This window comes from Megalops cyprinoides, chromosome 5 (genome assembly GCF_013368585.1).
Source record: "Megalops cyprinoides isolate fMegCyp1 chromosome 5, fMegCyp1.pri, whole genome shotgun sequence".
Lineage (NCBI taxonomy): Eukaryota > Metazoa > Chordata > Actinopteri > Elopiformes > Megalopidae > Megalops > Megalops cyprinoides.
Window position 1 is genome coordinate 1,815,705 of NC_050587.1, and position 16,785 is coordinate 1,832,489.

A 16,785-nucleotide genomic window follows, 5' to 3' on the forward strand; every position below is an offset into this window, starting at 1 on the left:
GGAGCAAAGCGTGTGGTTGATGCAGCACAAAGCTAAATGCGACCATGTGAAAATCCCAGTTTGTTTTTTAAGTGTTGACGCTCTCCAGCCATTTATTTTTTGGACACGGTAGGTATTGTGCTTTCTGCTGTAGAGAAAGAAAATCTTGAAGTGGAGTAGCATCAAATGAAACCAGCTGGTATGCTTTGCGGTTCTTCTAAGCCCAGTTGTCATTCGGCTGGAACCCTGTGTTCCTGGAGTGAAGTTAACACTCGAAGAGTGAATGAAAAGTGTAATTAAGAGGAACAATATGTTGCATGACTTGTTCAGTTATACAGTGGAGGCACACCAACATTCTGTTGTGACAAACCACACAGGATTAATTGAGGAATCAATCTCCACTTTCTAAAAACAAAACAAAGCACGCAATGCTGTGAAATGGCCACCAGGTGGTGATAATTGCTATGTCTCTTTTGAGTTTAACAAAAATAAATTCAAATATATGACAACTGGTTTTACCAATATTGGTGGAGGCACTTTAGCCGGTTTTGTTCATTCCAGTATTTTCCGACTTTCAAGTCACCTAATTTTTACTTTACTGAAATTAATGCAGTGTAGTTAATGCAGTGTACTATGACTTTAACGCAATGTCTCAGCCTTCACCTTCATTAATGCTGATTTAATTCACTCATGCTTAAACTCCTGCCATGAAATGTCAATATGATAGTAATTTTGCAGTGATTAACAATGAAACAACCTCGGCTCACAAATTATGAGACACTCTAAATTAGAGCAATAGAACAGACGAATCATAATGTTAGCTTGGTTCTTTTCACAACTACAAATGTGTAGGGCATATCTGGGTGATACAGGTCAATTGTTTTCAGATGGTAAGTGGCTGAAAGCCACCTGTTGCTGCTACGCTCTCAGACTGTGGGGAGGGGAGGTGGGGGAACAGCCTGGAGTTGAGCCTTAGGACACCCTTCCTGCTTTTCATTCAAACAGCTGTCTGTTTTCCCTATTAATCTCTGTGGGAAGTGTATGGCCTTTTATGAGAGGCAGTTGACATGGTAACAACATATAACTGCAGAGAAAAATGCATGAGAAAAGGACATTTCTCTGAACTGTAACAAGATGTACTACAAAGCTGAAATGGAATGTGTGTGAGTAAATAATTTGCCAGGCACAGCAAATTCACTCATGTTGGTGCCAGGGGTTGTCCTTCCAAAAAAGAGGATCATTAGATAAGTGTTTTTGTTTCTTTCAAAATTCAGTGATGGTGTTGGAATTGATGAAGAATCACAGAGGATGATGATATGACATGAAAACCTTGGTCTGGTCTCACGTATGGGGCTGCAATAATTTCTGGGCTGGTTTGCGTTCCCTGACCTGTCATTGCCATCATGATTAAAACATAGCAGGCAATGCCGGTCCCATTCTCTGGAAGAGTGACAGCATCTGGTTCTGGGAAAAAGGGCCTGCTTGAAGATCAATTACACGCCCGCTAAAGTAGTGATTATTTCAGTAGCCTTGGATTTCATTTCATCCTTATGCGTGTAAGAGAGAGGGGAAATCTCACCAGTGCCAGGAGGTGAACAGAGAGGAGCCACTGCACCCATGCAGTCAGCCAATCCAAGCCCCTCTCTGCACATCCAAACTTCAGTACATGCTTGATACACTTGATACACACCATTCAGTCAATGTGTAGCTAATGATGTACTGTAGTATCATGTCATAAACATAGAGGATTATTTAGAGTCTCTGAAAATAATTATGACTGAACTATGCATCAATGACTTCTGTAGAAATACAGATTACACCATGGAACATAACTATTTTAGATGGAATATTGATTAATAAGAGTCTTATAGCTGCCAAGACAAATCTTTTGTTCTGTGCCAACAAAAGCACTCCTGGTTTCAAGGGAAGAGGAGCTTTGCTGGCAGTAATTCTTAACTCCTAAGTAGGTAAGACTTAAGTAACTCTTAATGATGCGGTTCTTGATCACTTTAGCTGACTGGTTCTTCATATCTACTTTTTCAACCCTCCAGACAAGGTGGGCAAGAGAGGTAGACTGAGGCTCTGACAGCAGGCTGTGATTGGCTGGAGGGGAGGGGGAAATCACTGGAATCAGAGTTGATGGCTTTTTCTGTCTTCTGTTCAGGGTAGGCCTGGGAGAAAGGGTTTCCCTGGGAAGCTGGGCCCCGACGGACCCAAGGTGAGGTCCACTTTGCACCTAAGCAGTACATTCTCAATTTGTTAATCATGATGTACCTCTGAAGCAGCTCTCTCAGTTATGCTATGTTCCATTCTCTGCACCATGTCGTAATTGCCTCTGTTCCTAATGTATAGGTTCACTCATACATTTACGGAACTCAGGTGCTGTAGAGAATGTTGGGATTGACTGTGTGTCAATGTGCAAATGCATTCTCAGTGATACGCTAACTGAGCCTTGTAACACAGGGCGAGCCTGGAATCACTGGAAAGGTTGGAATGGTTGGCGAAAGGGTAAGAGTCCTCTTCTGTTTCCTATTTGTTAGTGTGTATGTTTTCCACCACACCACGCTAACCCCTTCCTCTGCTTTTCCTACGTACCCCCCTCCCCAGGGCCTCCAGGGCTTCATCGGGCCCGTTGGAGAGACCGGCATAGTGGGAGAAAAGGTGAGTTCCACCAAATAGAGAAGAACCTGGATGGAAAGCTGTCCCTTGTTGGGGGGGTACTCCACGTGTGCAATACATCACTGGGCCTGACAGCACTGTCTGTTTTTCCAGGGTGATCGGGGAGAGGTGGGTCTGCCAGGCCCCCCAGGAGAAAAGGGAGCAATGGTAAGGACTAAGTCTGGTCTCTCTCTGTGTTTCCACAGTGTGCAGCACTGATATGAAGTTTATTGGGGGTGAGTCTGGGGGGCTGGGCTGAGGTGTAAGAAGGAGGTGCTGACTACGAGGAGCGGGGGGAGGAAGTCTGGACGCTCTTCGCTCCTACTGCAGCTACAGTCAGACACAGTTCACTCCCAGGGGAGATGCTGGGCTGGGGATGCAGGGAAGGGTACCAACAGCATGCACCATTTAACATGTATCAGTAAGGACCTGACCTAGAACATTGCCTCTTTCTGATCATCGGCACGGAATTCAACCCCTTATTTACTATCAACAAGTTCCGAAAGCCGTCAGCGTCGCTTGTTGGAAGACTGATGACAGCGTTCCCAATCTGAGGTGCATCAGGAAATAGGACACAAGGGCAGTTTGTCACCTCCATTGTTTCCTGTGGTGTACTCACCTGTGCCAGGCTGGGCCCAGCGCCACCATGAGACCAATTAGCAGGCATTGTTCTCTGGTCAAACGATCTAATCCCGTGCTGACAGGTCTGCTGGGCCATGCCAAGACCTGGGCTCGGCGGCAGCCTCTCACCTCGTGACAGCATGTGATAAGCCCATGAGCGGTTCCTAGCCCATCACCAGGGCGTCTGGGCACTCTTGGATGTGGTCGGGTGGCTCAGGTTTGTGTGGAACAGGATCATGGAGTCAGTCCCTCAGAGCAGAGCACAGCCATTGCTAAACGCTGTGCTGCTCTGGCCTCTGCCATCTGAAAGTCATTAAACACTCCTAATGCAAAGCAGACATTCCCATCCATTTCAGCAAGAAGGAGACCCAGTGAAACCAACATGACGTCATTCAAAAATTAAACAAGTAGTTGCTTTATGGGGGGCAGTATGGCACAGTCGGCTGCAGTTCCTGATTCATTTAAATGCAACTCAGCCATTGTTGTGTTTCTCTATTATGTATTATGCATTAATGCATAATGAACCAAGGAAGGTCACTCCTTTAAGAACCATTACTCTAAAACATATCTCACCCAGACGGCAAGAGGACAGAGACCCATTTGATGACTTCATAGGCCTCCCCTGTGTATTTCTTAGGCTGTGATCCAACAGGAATTCCCCTTCACCAGTGAGTGCCACCATCACTAAAGGCTGCTGATGTTCACAGCCTCTTAGCCTCATCACAGTTTCATACCAAAGATGTTTTCATATATGAACTCCGGACAGAGTGCGGAGAATCAGGTCCGCAACTTGGCCGGAATTGCCCTTTCACACATGTAGCACGCAACAGGAGATTGCCCGTGACAGACGCGTTCTCACCTACAGGAAATACTCCGGTTTGGTTTAGGTAAGGGGCGACGCCTGGGTAGAGCGTGCAGGAGGCAGGACATGACGTAAAAAGTACGCTGCAGAAATCGCAGTGGCTGTATTCGAAACCGCCTACTGCATACTGTGTGCTACACAAGTATATACTGTATACTGCATGCTATTTTTCAGTGAAGTACCCAGTATGCGACGATTGATAATTACATTTGTAGTTTGTTACATTGTCGCTTGAAATCATTGCGAGTTTAGATACGTCTAGATTTCCTTGTGGTATTTTCCAGTTAGACACCACTTGCATTCTCACGAGTGAAAAGTATTGACAAGATCACCTAAAGTATTCGCGAGTTGAAGTATTTTCATTTTTTTTTCTTTTCAATGTCTTACCTTTCGGTGATACGGGTACATAATGTGACACGGAGGAGGAGAAGGCGAACATAGCTATTATACTTTTAGGTAGCCTATAAAAAAATTCACACATAGCCGTCAAAATGGTGCTACTGGTACACATAATTTATTATTAATTATACATTTATTATAACAATAAGGTAAGTTTTTGTTGTTCGCTATGTAATGTTACTTCACCAGTTCACCTATCTCACTATACCTATCACTATTACTTAGCTACAGCTTAGCTAGCTACTAACCAGATAATCAGTGGCGGCTGTTGAGCTGGAAACAGGGGAGGCTGAAACATTACCTTTAAATCTATCATTACTTTCAACCTGTTCCCCTTTATCCTCCTTGATTAACAATAAAACAAATAATTGACACCAATGCGTAAATAGAGTAAATGATTATGCTGGCGAAACAGGGCAGATTGTCTGTAGTTTGTGCGCTATTGCGAAAGCTACAGCATGAGGGTGTTTAATTAACAAGGATGGCAATTTGAACAATTAAGTAAATAATCCCAAAGCTTTCTCTTAAATGTTTCACATTATAGCTTTCTTGTGTTACAAAATTCAAATTACAAAACAGAGCTAAATTTAGTTAGATCGATTTAAATTACTGAGAATAAACTTTTAGGTTAGTGCAATGAACAATAACGTTTAGAACACCTCACAAAAGCTATGATGTGTCATGAGCATTTAATGTAATTTAATTTGATAAATGCCATCCTTGTTAATTAAACAATCTCACGTTGTAGCTTTCGCAAGCACACAAACTACAGACAATCTGCGCTGTTTCGCGAGCATAGCCATTTACTCTGTTTACGCGGTTGGTGTTAATTATTCTATGAATTATTTGTTTTATTGTTAATCAAGGAAGATAAAGGGGAACAGGTTGAAAGTAATGATAGATTTAAAGGTAATGATTCAGCCTCCCCTGTTTCCAGCTCACCAGCGGTCACTGCAGATAATAAACTACTAACCAACGTTATTAATCATCGTAAGAGACAAGTTTTGGCAGTGTAGTTATAGCTAACTATCTCTTTAATCATCATTGGAGTCAAAATAGCATGTATTTGGACATCCGCAATGTCAATGAAACAGTGGAAAGCTATATACAGGCGCGCGGAAAAGACTACGAGGCAGATGTTTGTATTCTTCCGGTTTCGCACCAGTCGCATGACAGAAACGTCATCAACACGCCCACTCGCTCGTGGTGGATTCTCCGGAACGTTGCCTGCTCTGTTCACACATGGCCTCACTCCGACATGAGGCAGACTTTTTACTAGGGAGCTGGCAGAAAGAAGTCCGTCACATGTCCGGTATGACTTATTCGGATATTTGCGTTCACACATGCAGCTCCTCCGGCTAAGGGCCGGATACGTTCCAGCTTTCAGTGCATGTGTGAAAGGGGCTCAAGACATAGTGCCTTCAGAATGTAGAGCTAAATCACTGCTGATAAAAGTTTACCTGTTGAGATACAGCACTGACTTGCATCACTGAGCTGGGTACTTTATCTCAATATCTTAAGAAAAAAATCCTGCTGTACAAATGGGATAGGGTTATACTAGATAAGCTTAGCTAGATAAGATAAGTTTAGCTAGGGCCTCACACTAGAAAACAGGAGAAATAAATCACTCTTTGATTGAGTCTTCACTCTTATTGCCCACTCAGGAATACTCACCTGAGTAGGAGAATTCAAAACTCGTAACACCTGAACAAGGAAGCCCTGTCCTGTATTCATTTCTGTTGTCTCATTTGAATCTGAAACATTAGTGTCACACTTGATGGATGGTGAATCTCCTTTAACAGTGGGAAGGGAAGAGGGAGTCAGGGTCCCCTCTCAAGCTCAGAGGAGACGGAATGTCTGGGTCCCACATTCCTGAAGGGGGGACTGTTTCTTTCATTTGCCGGGCATTGTCTGCCCCCACTGGATGCTGGTCCAGGCCATGAAATTTGTTTCATCTGATGAGATCAAGGGAGGGCTAAGGGATGCAATGAGTCACCCTAGGTGCTTATACAATAATCACAGCAGTTTAACTGGGCTGCTACCAATGCATGCCTCAACAGTGAGTCTGCTACGGACACTGAGAGATTTCCCGGACCATCACCATGTTTAATAGCCTCTGCAGCATGGATGAGTATTTCATCATTGCTGTGATTGTTTCTCATTTCCCGAATATAACCAACATTCTGTGATTCATTTTGTGAAGGACTTTTAATTTGCAGGTAAACTGAAAGATGTCAGACATCTAAACATTAATTAGGGTAGCTGAAAACTGACTTTTTTCAGCTATTCTTTTGTAGGTACCCAACTTTTAATAATTAATGTAGGTGCTGTTGTCAGTGTCAACCTTGATAGCATTACAGAAAGCCTGTGTTTCACCCACTCAGGTCAACTGACCAACTAGTAGTACTGAACAAACCAATTCTGTGTGCACACAAACCAACAATTATGGCCTGTTCAGCCCCTTGAAATAACAATATGGCCTCATTTTAAGACTGTAAACATGAGGAGGTAAATATTCTTGGGCCTCTGGTTGGCTCTTTGGCTTACAGTGTTGAATTCCCGAAGCACAAAGCGATCCTGCAGATGTTCAAAACCGCACACCAGAGCCTGGTGTTTCTGGTCCTGCTCACTGACTTAATGTGACCAGTCGTCATTAGGGTTGCCACCACAATATATTCTCTTTTATTGCCGAACACCCTCAAGCTTCCTTCCTACAGCTTTTACAGCCTCCTATACCACCCGCACAGAGGATCGCCAGACAGAAATGTATCATTTGCCCTTATTGTAAGCAATTTTTATGTGCCATTTGTCAGGGACACCAGGGAACTCCAGGTGAAAGCGGACCTTCTGGACCACCAGGCCCGCCAGTAAGTCAATGTTCCTCACATTGAAAATGCCTTTAATGCCTGGTGCTTCTAAAACTTCAGCACAAATTGTTTTATTTAACGTTTTACACAGATTATCATAAAACTATGATTTCTTAGTCCATTTAGGTTTAGCTCAAGTGGATATTCCTTGGATTCAGAGGGAAGAAGCAACAATGAATCTGGCCAATGATTGGCTAAGTGCAGTGTGATACTCAATAGTGCACCCATTGAGTGAAAAAGGAGACTCATAGCAAGAGCATTACCAGCTGGGTATGGGTGGAATAATCAGTGTGGTTCAAGCTTGGATTTGTCCTGAGGCCCTACTTAATAAAAGCTAAAATTAATGTGGGAAATGTGTTGAAAAAGCTAAAGAGGTTGGTAATGTTAAAATTGTCTCTAGAGTGTAGATTTGAGGTTCAGCAAGTTTGACTAAACTTCCCATCTTTAATCGTTGAACCCTCTGTATAATACAGTGTTAAATTAGAGGAATCGTAAAATAAAGAGTATGGTGAATGTTTCAAAAAGACAGCCTCTTCAGGTCGAAATTTTGCAGCAGCAGTTTTGTGCCTGTGTGTCTTTGTGCATGGCTGAGTTTTGCCTTTGAAGCACCTCTTCTTGCCTCACAGTTGAGGTTTGCTGAAGGTGATGTGTTCAGGATCAGGTCCTGCTAGGCAATTTGGGCCAGAGCTGCTTCTGAAGGCTAAAACCTTCAAGTGCTGAAAAGCGATTAAATCAAGGCAGACCAGGAGGCAGAATGCTCCCTCGTCTTTCATTAGAGGCCAAGAGGCAGCTGTGGCGTTCACATGTAAGGGGGCTGAGGAATTCCTCCTCCGCGCAGCTTTGTTGAAGGGCGCCGAAGTTGACGGGACCTGACAACCTCCAACAGTAGCAGAATTATTGCCCTGTCAAATTAAAACTCCCACACCTTCAACTTATTAGACCTCCGGCCTCCCCCTTCCCCCCACCTCTCCACCTGCCTTTTTGTTTTCATCGCGCAGCTTGTTGATGTCGCGGTTGTGACAGGAAACGCCTGGGAACGTGGGCCAAGCGAGCCCCAGAGGAGACTGGAACCGAAGGAGAACACAAACATAAATGCCACACTCAGACGGGCAGGGTTTTAGCTCTGGTGCCCTAATTGGGTTGAATGACATTGAATAACAAGCGTGAGAGTGCATCAAGGTCTAAAGTGCAGACCCGGCAAAGGGAGAGTGGGGAAGAGTTAAGGGGAGTGGGGGGGGGGGGGGGGTCCCTGCTGTCAATCTCAATGAGCTTTTCTCTCTTTGTTCTGCAGGGGCTTCCCGGCTCTCGTGGGCCCGTCGGCGACAGAGGACCAAAAGGCAGACGGGTATGAAGCGGAATATATGTCTCCCTGTGCTATGTAAATTAGGCTGGATTTTTTCCCCAGTCAGCAGGGCTGCAGACTGAGGGAGGACCTTAGGACAGGACAGTTAGGCTGTCGGCCTGTCTTTGTTACCCCGTGAAATATGCTTTGCCTCCCCACCCCTCTCGGAGTCAGTCAGTCTCAGGTTATGGGGTCCTTCTGTAGCCACAGTACCACCCTGGGGTGGAGAAGGTAGAGTATGTTCACTGGGAAAGGCAAGATGGATTGGAGCCTGCAGCCACCTCTTTAGGAGTGCTCAGGTTCAATGCCACCTAAAGGCTTGTGAAATTCAAGCCTGTGAAATTCTGGCATCAAAAGAAAAATTGAATTGCGCCATATGCTTCTCAGATAATGTCTGTCTTGAGATATGTTAACTTTGGGAGGTTATAGCTATAAGCTTGTAATACTTGTGCAAAAAATAAATTGTATGCGTGATTCCAGACCAAGCAATTATTCATACAATTACACTTTCCATAGTCAGTAACAGGCTAATGTACAATAACATGTATGTACAATAAGGGGTCTTTAGGCAAATGTTGCATTCAAGAGTAGTGCAAATAGGTGCCTTCATTTCAAATGGACCCTTCCATCTCATTTCCAGTGTGTCTTTTGCACAGAATTTTAACACACACTGTTGAATTTAAGGAAAATATTAAACCACATAAGTAACTGTTAGAGGATTTTTTGTTATGTCAGCAAATGACGTCGTGTGTTTACTGGAGGGAAATACTTTGATATTGCATTCTTTGGGTCAGTATTAAATAATGAAAGTATTTTCAACTTTAAAGGAAGAAAAGCTCATTATAGCATCTGGAGGAATTCCAGCAGTGTTAAATGGTTCTGGTCTTGTAAAAAAAGGAACATAAGGATGAACATAACAATGAAGAGTTCAATAGACCCCTGGCGAGACCGAATTGTATTTTCATGGAAAATATTACTCAGCTGTTTTATATTTAAGATACAATCAAACGTCTTTCAGACCTGTTTATAGATGAGTGTAATGAATTACCCGCAGCGCTAATTTTGCTTTGGGATTCTTCAGAAGTGAAACAATCGGTTCCCATCCAACAAGAGACCTTCGTTGGTGTGGAAGATCCAGCTTCCCCGCGTTGGGTCCTCCAGAGAAAGGGGAGGGGGGAGGGGAGGACGGGCTGTTATCTCACAGAGCATGCGGCACATGCTGAAGAGGCGGCCTTTCATCAGCCTGCCTCACTCCTGTGCGCCACTCGCCGGTTCAACACTGGACACATCAGCCGTAGAATGTGTGGTATTCCAAAGGATACCACTGAGACGAGGAGACCGAGGGTGTCTGTCAGTCCACAGGTACTGGCGTGGCAGGCCAGGTATTTTAGATGGCCTGTGATGGCCATGACGGTGACGAAGGAGGCAGTGAGGAATCATTCGCCCATTTCCAGGCATGTTCACGTGGGGCGGGCTGAGTGGAGATGTGGGCTCCCCAAAAGTTTGCAGCAGCTGTCTGCAAACTGTGATCCATGGCGGTCGAGGTTGTGTGGCTGATCAAAACCCACTGTGCCGATGTTCTCCACTTTTCTCATTTAGTTTCCAGTTGGTTGATTCACAGACTTGGCAACTGGCAGGTAGGATGAAATAATGTGAGGCTTGTTTAAGTATGCTGCAGATCTGAGAGGATTTTTTATTTTCATTGGACAGTAGTATACATCATGAGCTGTGTTTCCAATTAATCCTAATGGGCAGCGCTTCCTCACTCCATAAATCTCACGACTGTGGCTTGACCTGTGGCTACCGTGAGTCTCTGGTATTTAAACCACACACACAGGAGACGCTTTGATCTTTGGCGTGGAGCAGTAGGATTATGAGAAAATGTATTGTAACAACTGAGAAGCTGAAAGTCTCCAGCAAAGCAGAGGGTCTGGTTAGACTTTTGACTGTAACAGTGCATTGTGGGTATCTGGTCTTCCTTGTCCAGGAGAAACAGATAAGATATCTCTGATTTCACCTGAGTGTCACAGGGAGATGAGCACCATCTTTTGCCGGCGCACAAGCTCCCCAGTCACACATCTCCGTTCTGTACATCCTGAGAATAAGTCCTCCCCTGTGTGGCTACATTTTATCAAGGCTCAGAGATGATGCTGATCCGTGGATCCCTGTACAGTACATAAATAAACTGACTGTGGGTTCCTTTCACTGCCCTGTTTCCCATTGGGGTTAAGTGGCAGGATCAGATGGGTACTCAGTCCTCGGTGCTTGAAAGGTCAGCCATGGTCTAAATGACCTCAGGTCCTTATGTGAGCGGAGAAGGGCATTCTGCATGGATTCCATCATGGAAATACAGAGGGAGCAGAGGCATCGGTAGCCCCGATAATGACTGGCCTTGGAGGGAAAACCACCAGCACCTCTTAAACCGCGGTGGCAACCACTGCATTGTCTCCAAACATCACTCGTGACCAAGGAATTTACCCATGCTGTTGTGAAAAATCGAGTAAGATGTTTTGTGTTTCAAATTGTTTAAAAGTTACCTCAATTTACAGTAAATTGGTTCCATATTGACTTGATGTCATGCGCCACGCACCTCTTCTTGTACCTGGAAGTGCTGGTGCGCGTGTGTATATCTGTGTGTGAGCTGAGCATGTCTGCATTTGTGTGAGTGTGTATGTGTATGTTTGAGTTTTGTGTATGTGTATGTGAGTCGCACACGTCTGTATTTGTATGTGCAAGTGTGCCAGTGTGCATTTGTGTGTGTCTGAGCATGTGTTGTGCACTGTATCCAGGGTTTCCCTCCAAAACTTTCAGGTTGTCACTCAATGAAGTGTGTGCACAGAGCAGAGCAGACCCAGCAGTTAAACACTGCATTTATGAGAGAAAACACACTGCCATTGACATGTGGTAAAATCTGCACAGAGTGCTGTGGAAGCCTGTATCCCACAGATGGTCACGCAGTCCGAGCCCACTCCTGCTCTGGAGAAAGTCTCGCCAAGGGAACATGTTTTCAGCAAACTTTACTTTATCAGAGGAATACTGGTTACAGTACTTCCTGATCAACACTTTTTCTCTTTTTAGCAGACACTCTTACCCAGAGCAAATTACATAGGTTAAATTTATGTGCAATTATATAGCTGGATATTTACTGAGGCAACTGTGGGTAAAGTACCTCACTCAAGGGTACAACTGCAGTGCCTTAGCTAGGAATTGAACCAGCAACCTTTTGGTTACAAGCCCTGCAGCTTAACACTACTCCACACTGCTGCCACATATGTGTATGTGTACTACATATACAACCAGCACAGTGTCACTTCCTGTACCATACTCGTCATCTCAGGACAGGAAAGGCAGGTGTGCTGGGCATGATAGCTCCTTCTGGGAGGTTTGGCTTTCACTGCGCATAGGGTTCTCCTGAGAAGCCCTGGAGCCCATTCAAGAAAGCACCTCCAAGCAGCTGGCAATCAAGGCATCTGACCTAATCAACTGAAAAACCAGACTCTAATGGGCTAAAAAAACTGCCACTTCTGCATGGCTAGAGCAGGGAAATCTACCTGACCCTCTGTCAAAGCCAAGCTTTGGGTCATTCACAATGCCATGTCCCAAGCTCGACTGCAGACTTTCCCAAGCCTGTTATCGGAAAGTGACTCTGTGTTGTACTGTATCTGTAACAAGTTGTCAAACAGTAATTAGAGAGAAGACAACAGAGAAGCTGGTAATATCCCACATACATTAAAATGTACTAAAAACACCATGCAATTAACAGACGTCATGTTCCTTCACAGCGAGAAATAGAGAGAGCTCCCCGATTATAATGCTTCTATTTTGCCTCATAATCAGAATTCATTATTTGTAACAGCGTTTTGTTATCCACCTAACTGTCATACACCTTTTTTGGGAAGACTTCCATACTTCAGTCCATATAAAGAATAATTACCAAATGAACTGCAATAACAATAAGTAGTGACATATTTCACAAAAAAAAAACATATTCAGCTTTCAAAAAAATTATTCAGCTAAAAAACAAATAACTAATGATCCAAAAGAAGGTTACCCAATCCAAACCAATCATAGGCCTGTGTGCTTCAAAGTGCTGACTCAGTGGTTAAGTCTCGGAGTCTCCGTCAATTATGGAAAGTCTGGACAGATCCGACTTACTTCCACTTTGCAGAGCATAATTTTGGCGGTTTATAATAAGGAAATTGGAACCATAAGCCTGCTGTGTTGTGGATATCTGTGCTGGTGTTATGATGACAGAGCGGTGCAGCATGTACTGTGGTTATGAAGTTATGTTCATAGTATGTTTGAAAGTGTGAGTCAAACCGGAGTGAATACTCAGTTTGATTTGTAGTATGGGATATATGATGCTTGTTTACATCCTGTCACAAACACAAGAGCCCTGAATCTTTACTGCTTAGTTCATGTGGCAGTTGTCTTCCTCTGGTAATGAAGTATGTGGACACTAAATTAAAGGAGGTACAAAGTCTGCTAATCCTCAATAACCAATAACTACTTTCACCCACGCGCAAAAACATAAAGTGGATCCGCTGTGCTAAAAAAGTGTGTGTGTGTGCGCTTTTAGACTGTGCGTGTCTTAGAGAGTTAGTTATATTGTTTCGGGACAGTGATGACCCAGAGCTCAGAGGAGCGTCTCAGTCCTGTCTCTCCCTCAGACTGCTCAAGGGAGACCCCTGCTGTTCACACCACTGCTCTCTCTTTTCCAGGGTGCCAGAGGGCCTGACGGTCCAACAGGGGAACCAGGGTCACGGGGAGTGAAGGTAAGGGTCAGTCCAGGTTCAGAGGTCAGCCCGGGTCAGATGAAGTCCTCTGAGCTGCAGTGGCCTTGATCGCGAGAGAGGCCTCGCACTGACGCTGAATGCAGGACATGCTGAACGTACTCTCATACAAATCAGAAATTACTGCTCTGAGCATAGCATTTATTACTGCAGTGATTTAAATTGCTTAAGACATTTTCCAATGAAATTAACTGTAGAATTTATCTCTCACTAATAAACCTCCCGGAATTCATTAATGGCCTTGACATGATTCTTAAAACTACCTTGGAATTCATTAATGACTGTATTTGTAAGTCAATAGATTCTTGCTGGAAAAGTTGGACAGAAGCAGAAACTAAGGAGAAGAATGTGGGCTTTTTCTTTAAACATATTTCTCTTCATCAACTCTTCTCTGCAGGGTCCTGATGGTCCACCAGGAAAAATCGGCTTCCCTGGGGAGCAGGTAAAAGCTCATTTGTACTGTTTATCATTTTGTGTCAGTTTGAATTTTCTTCGCAATCTTGCAGTTGAATTACTATGAAAATGGGTCTACTTAGGAATCACAGGGCTATGTTGGAATGTTCCTGAAAGTATACTGGTTGGCCCTGTTCAATAGAATTAATGCTGTAATAACATGTCTGCTCTCCAAAGCTGCCTCATGTTTTTATGGTTGATTGAAAAATAGGTCTTTAGGATGTAGTACCTGGAATTAACTCATCCGAAAATTCTTCCCAGTATGAATGTCAAGCTTGACAAATTTCAACGTTTGACTGTACAGACAAAAACAAAATCTTACATTTTGTAATGAAATAGTATCAAGATTTCCTGGGTATGTGCAGGTAACAAAAGCTAACCAGGATGAAAAACAACACTAAACAAAGAAACAAGGAAAAAAATGCTTTAAAAAACTCTTTACATCCCAGTGAGATGAGTGTGAGATGAGCTTATTGGAGAAACAGAGCTGGGACTTACTGAGCTTAGTTCAGTAGAGATCATGAGAAATACATAATTAAAGAGGACAGCAGGGGCAAGAGCCTGCTCTTTACAAAGCATGGAAGAAGTGAAGGCTGAACAGTGCACCCCAGACCGCAGATAATTTTACATTGTATTTACAATAGGACATATGGTAGAACAGGCAGAGCACTGTATAGGATTGTTTTACTCCCAAGTGGGACAGTGTGATTGAGTCCCTCCATCAAGGTGTTCTACTTCAGTTGAGGAATGTTATTAATAAATGCAATACAGGATGTGTGTAAGGCAGGGATTGTTGTTACATTACATTATTATAATTTAACAGATGCTATTATCCACAGCATCTGATATAGGTTACAATATTTACATGTTATCCATTTATACAGCTGGATATATACTGAGGCAGTTCTGGGTTAGGTACCTTATCCAAGGGTACAGCAGCAGTGCCCCAATGGGGAATCAAACCAGCAACCTGCTTTTTACCATGCTAAACTTCTGCCCCTGTAAATTGTTATAAATTGAGGTCTCTGTCTTTTTTGCCCTTAATTTTGAATAATCAAGTAAAATGCAAAAGAGAATGCCTGTGTAAAATGATACTGCTTTAATGATGTAGCTGACCTTGCACTCTCTCCTTTGCTTCAGGGTAAGATCGGTGAACCAGGTGAAGCTGGACCTCAAGGCTTTCCAGTAAGTGTTCTGCCATCAGAAAACCAGTATTCTATGGAAGTAGCCAAATATAAGGAATCCATTCACAGGCATGCAGAACTGGGCTCCATTTAGATAGCTATTGCTAAAGCATTTACTTTGGATCAGTTTCATCCAAGGATTACAGTTTGGCTAGCTGATCTGGGGTCAGTGTACTTGGGCATGAGGTTCCCAAGCATCAGGATCTGTCAATAATCTCTCACTAATAGGATAAGGACAATATATGTATATATAATTTATTGTACAGTCCGTCTCTCAGCGTTGAGTGTGACATACGAGTGTGGTGAGAGAGCTGAATATGTCATCAGGTTGTGTTGTTACAGGGCATCCATGGATCTTCAGGACCTCCAGGGGTGAAAGGAATTGCAGGAGAACAGGCAAGTTCCTCTCCATCTTTATCCAGCCTCACTTTCCCCAGTGGGACACTGTCATGTGCCTAGAAAGAGGCTAGGTGCTATTTCTCATCAGAATTCCTGAAAGGCTGGCACTTAACAAAACCTCAGGGTTGTGTAATATTTCAGCCCGAGAAAGGAAACAAGTCTGCCTTTGATTTAACTGTGTTTTTCTTCTCCCTGTTTATTGAGATCTACACACAAACACTTTGGTTCCTGCTGCTGACAGATTTCTCTCTGTCAGACATCAACAGAAACTCCTAGAGTCTCCCACAAAAACTCCTAGAGTCTCCTACAGAAACTCCTGCAGCCCCCCACAGAAACTCCTGCAGCCCCCCACAGAAACTCCTGCAGTCTCCCACAGAAAGTCATTACTGTTCAATGCTCAGGCTTCATTTTGTAAGAAAGAACGTAATAAAATGCTAAAATGACGTAGTGTGTTAATCATATGAATAGACATTGTATTGCAATTCATTTGTTCTCTTTAATTAGAATGCAAAATAAAATCATTTAACACCAATCAATCATAAATAAAATTATTTTAGGTAATATAGTTAAGCTGAGATGATTGAATACAATATATTAGTAATTCAAGGATAATTGCAATAAAATAACAGAAAATAGGATTTGTGCATTGAATGGCTTACAATCTGAATGGTGGGAAGCAGGGACTGACTGGCAACAAAAAGCAGCCCAGGAATTTGCTGTCAAGCAGCCCCAATTTGATACATGAAATTTGAACTGACACAAAATGTTTGTCGATCAATGAATCATTAATTAAAAAAACCCCACAATCTTTTAATTAGTATTGTTTGTTTTAGGCTAACATGTAAAACGATGAAAATTATTTTTCAGGGTTTTCCTCCCCATGTTTGTGTGTACAGAAAGAAAAAATTCAAAGTTGAATTAATGTAATGATCACCTGACACGTAATTTGACTTAACAGCCTGCTTTTATTATCAGAATTATTTAAAATATTGCATAAAACAGTCAACAGTGTTTAAACACAGAACTAAATTAGAACCAGCAGACTCACACTATATTCACACTACATATTCACACAAAGCACACTAGATTTACAGCAAACTAAATTCTCATAAAGAAGACTATATTTACACAATATCACACAAAGCATATTATATTCACACTATATCACACAAAGCATATTGTCAATGCTGCTACACACACAAACTATATTCACAATGGTTTTTGTTTG

The 16,785-nt window shown here is 43.1% G+C and overlaps 1 protein-coding gene across 1 annotated transcript in view; it reads left to right on the plus strand.

Moving 5' to 3' along the window:
• The window catches only part of col27a1b (collagen, type XXVII, alpha 1b), a 134,388-nt gene that overhangs the window by 86,637 nt on the left and 30,966 nt on the right, over positions 1 to 16,785 (plus strand). The window contains exons 23-32 of the mRNA XM_036528872.1: positions 2,144 to 2,197; positions 2,443 to 2,487; positions 2,587 to 2,640; positions 2,752 to 2,805; positions 7,333 to 7,386; positions 8,678 to 8,731; positions 13,450 to 13,503; positions 13,919 to 13,963; positions 15,115 to 15,159; positions 15,501 to 15,554. Coding sequence (XP_036384765.1) covers positions 2,144 to 2,197; positions 2,443 to 2,487; positions 2,587 to 2,640; positions 2,752 to 2,805; positions 7,333 to 7,386; positions 8,678 to 8,731; positions 13,450 to 13,503; positions 13,919 to 13,963; positions 15,115 to 15,159; positions 15,501 to 15,554 — 513 coding nt within the window. The remainder of the gene's footprint in view (positions 1 to 2,143; positions 2,198 to 2,442; positions 2,488 to 2,586; positions 2,641 to 2,751; positions 2,806 to 7,332; positions 7,387 to 8,677; positions 8,732 to 13,449; positions 13,504 to 13,918; positions 13,964 to 15,114; positions 15,160 to 15,500; positions 15,555 to 16,785) is intronic.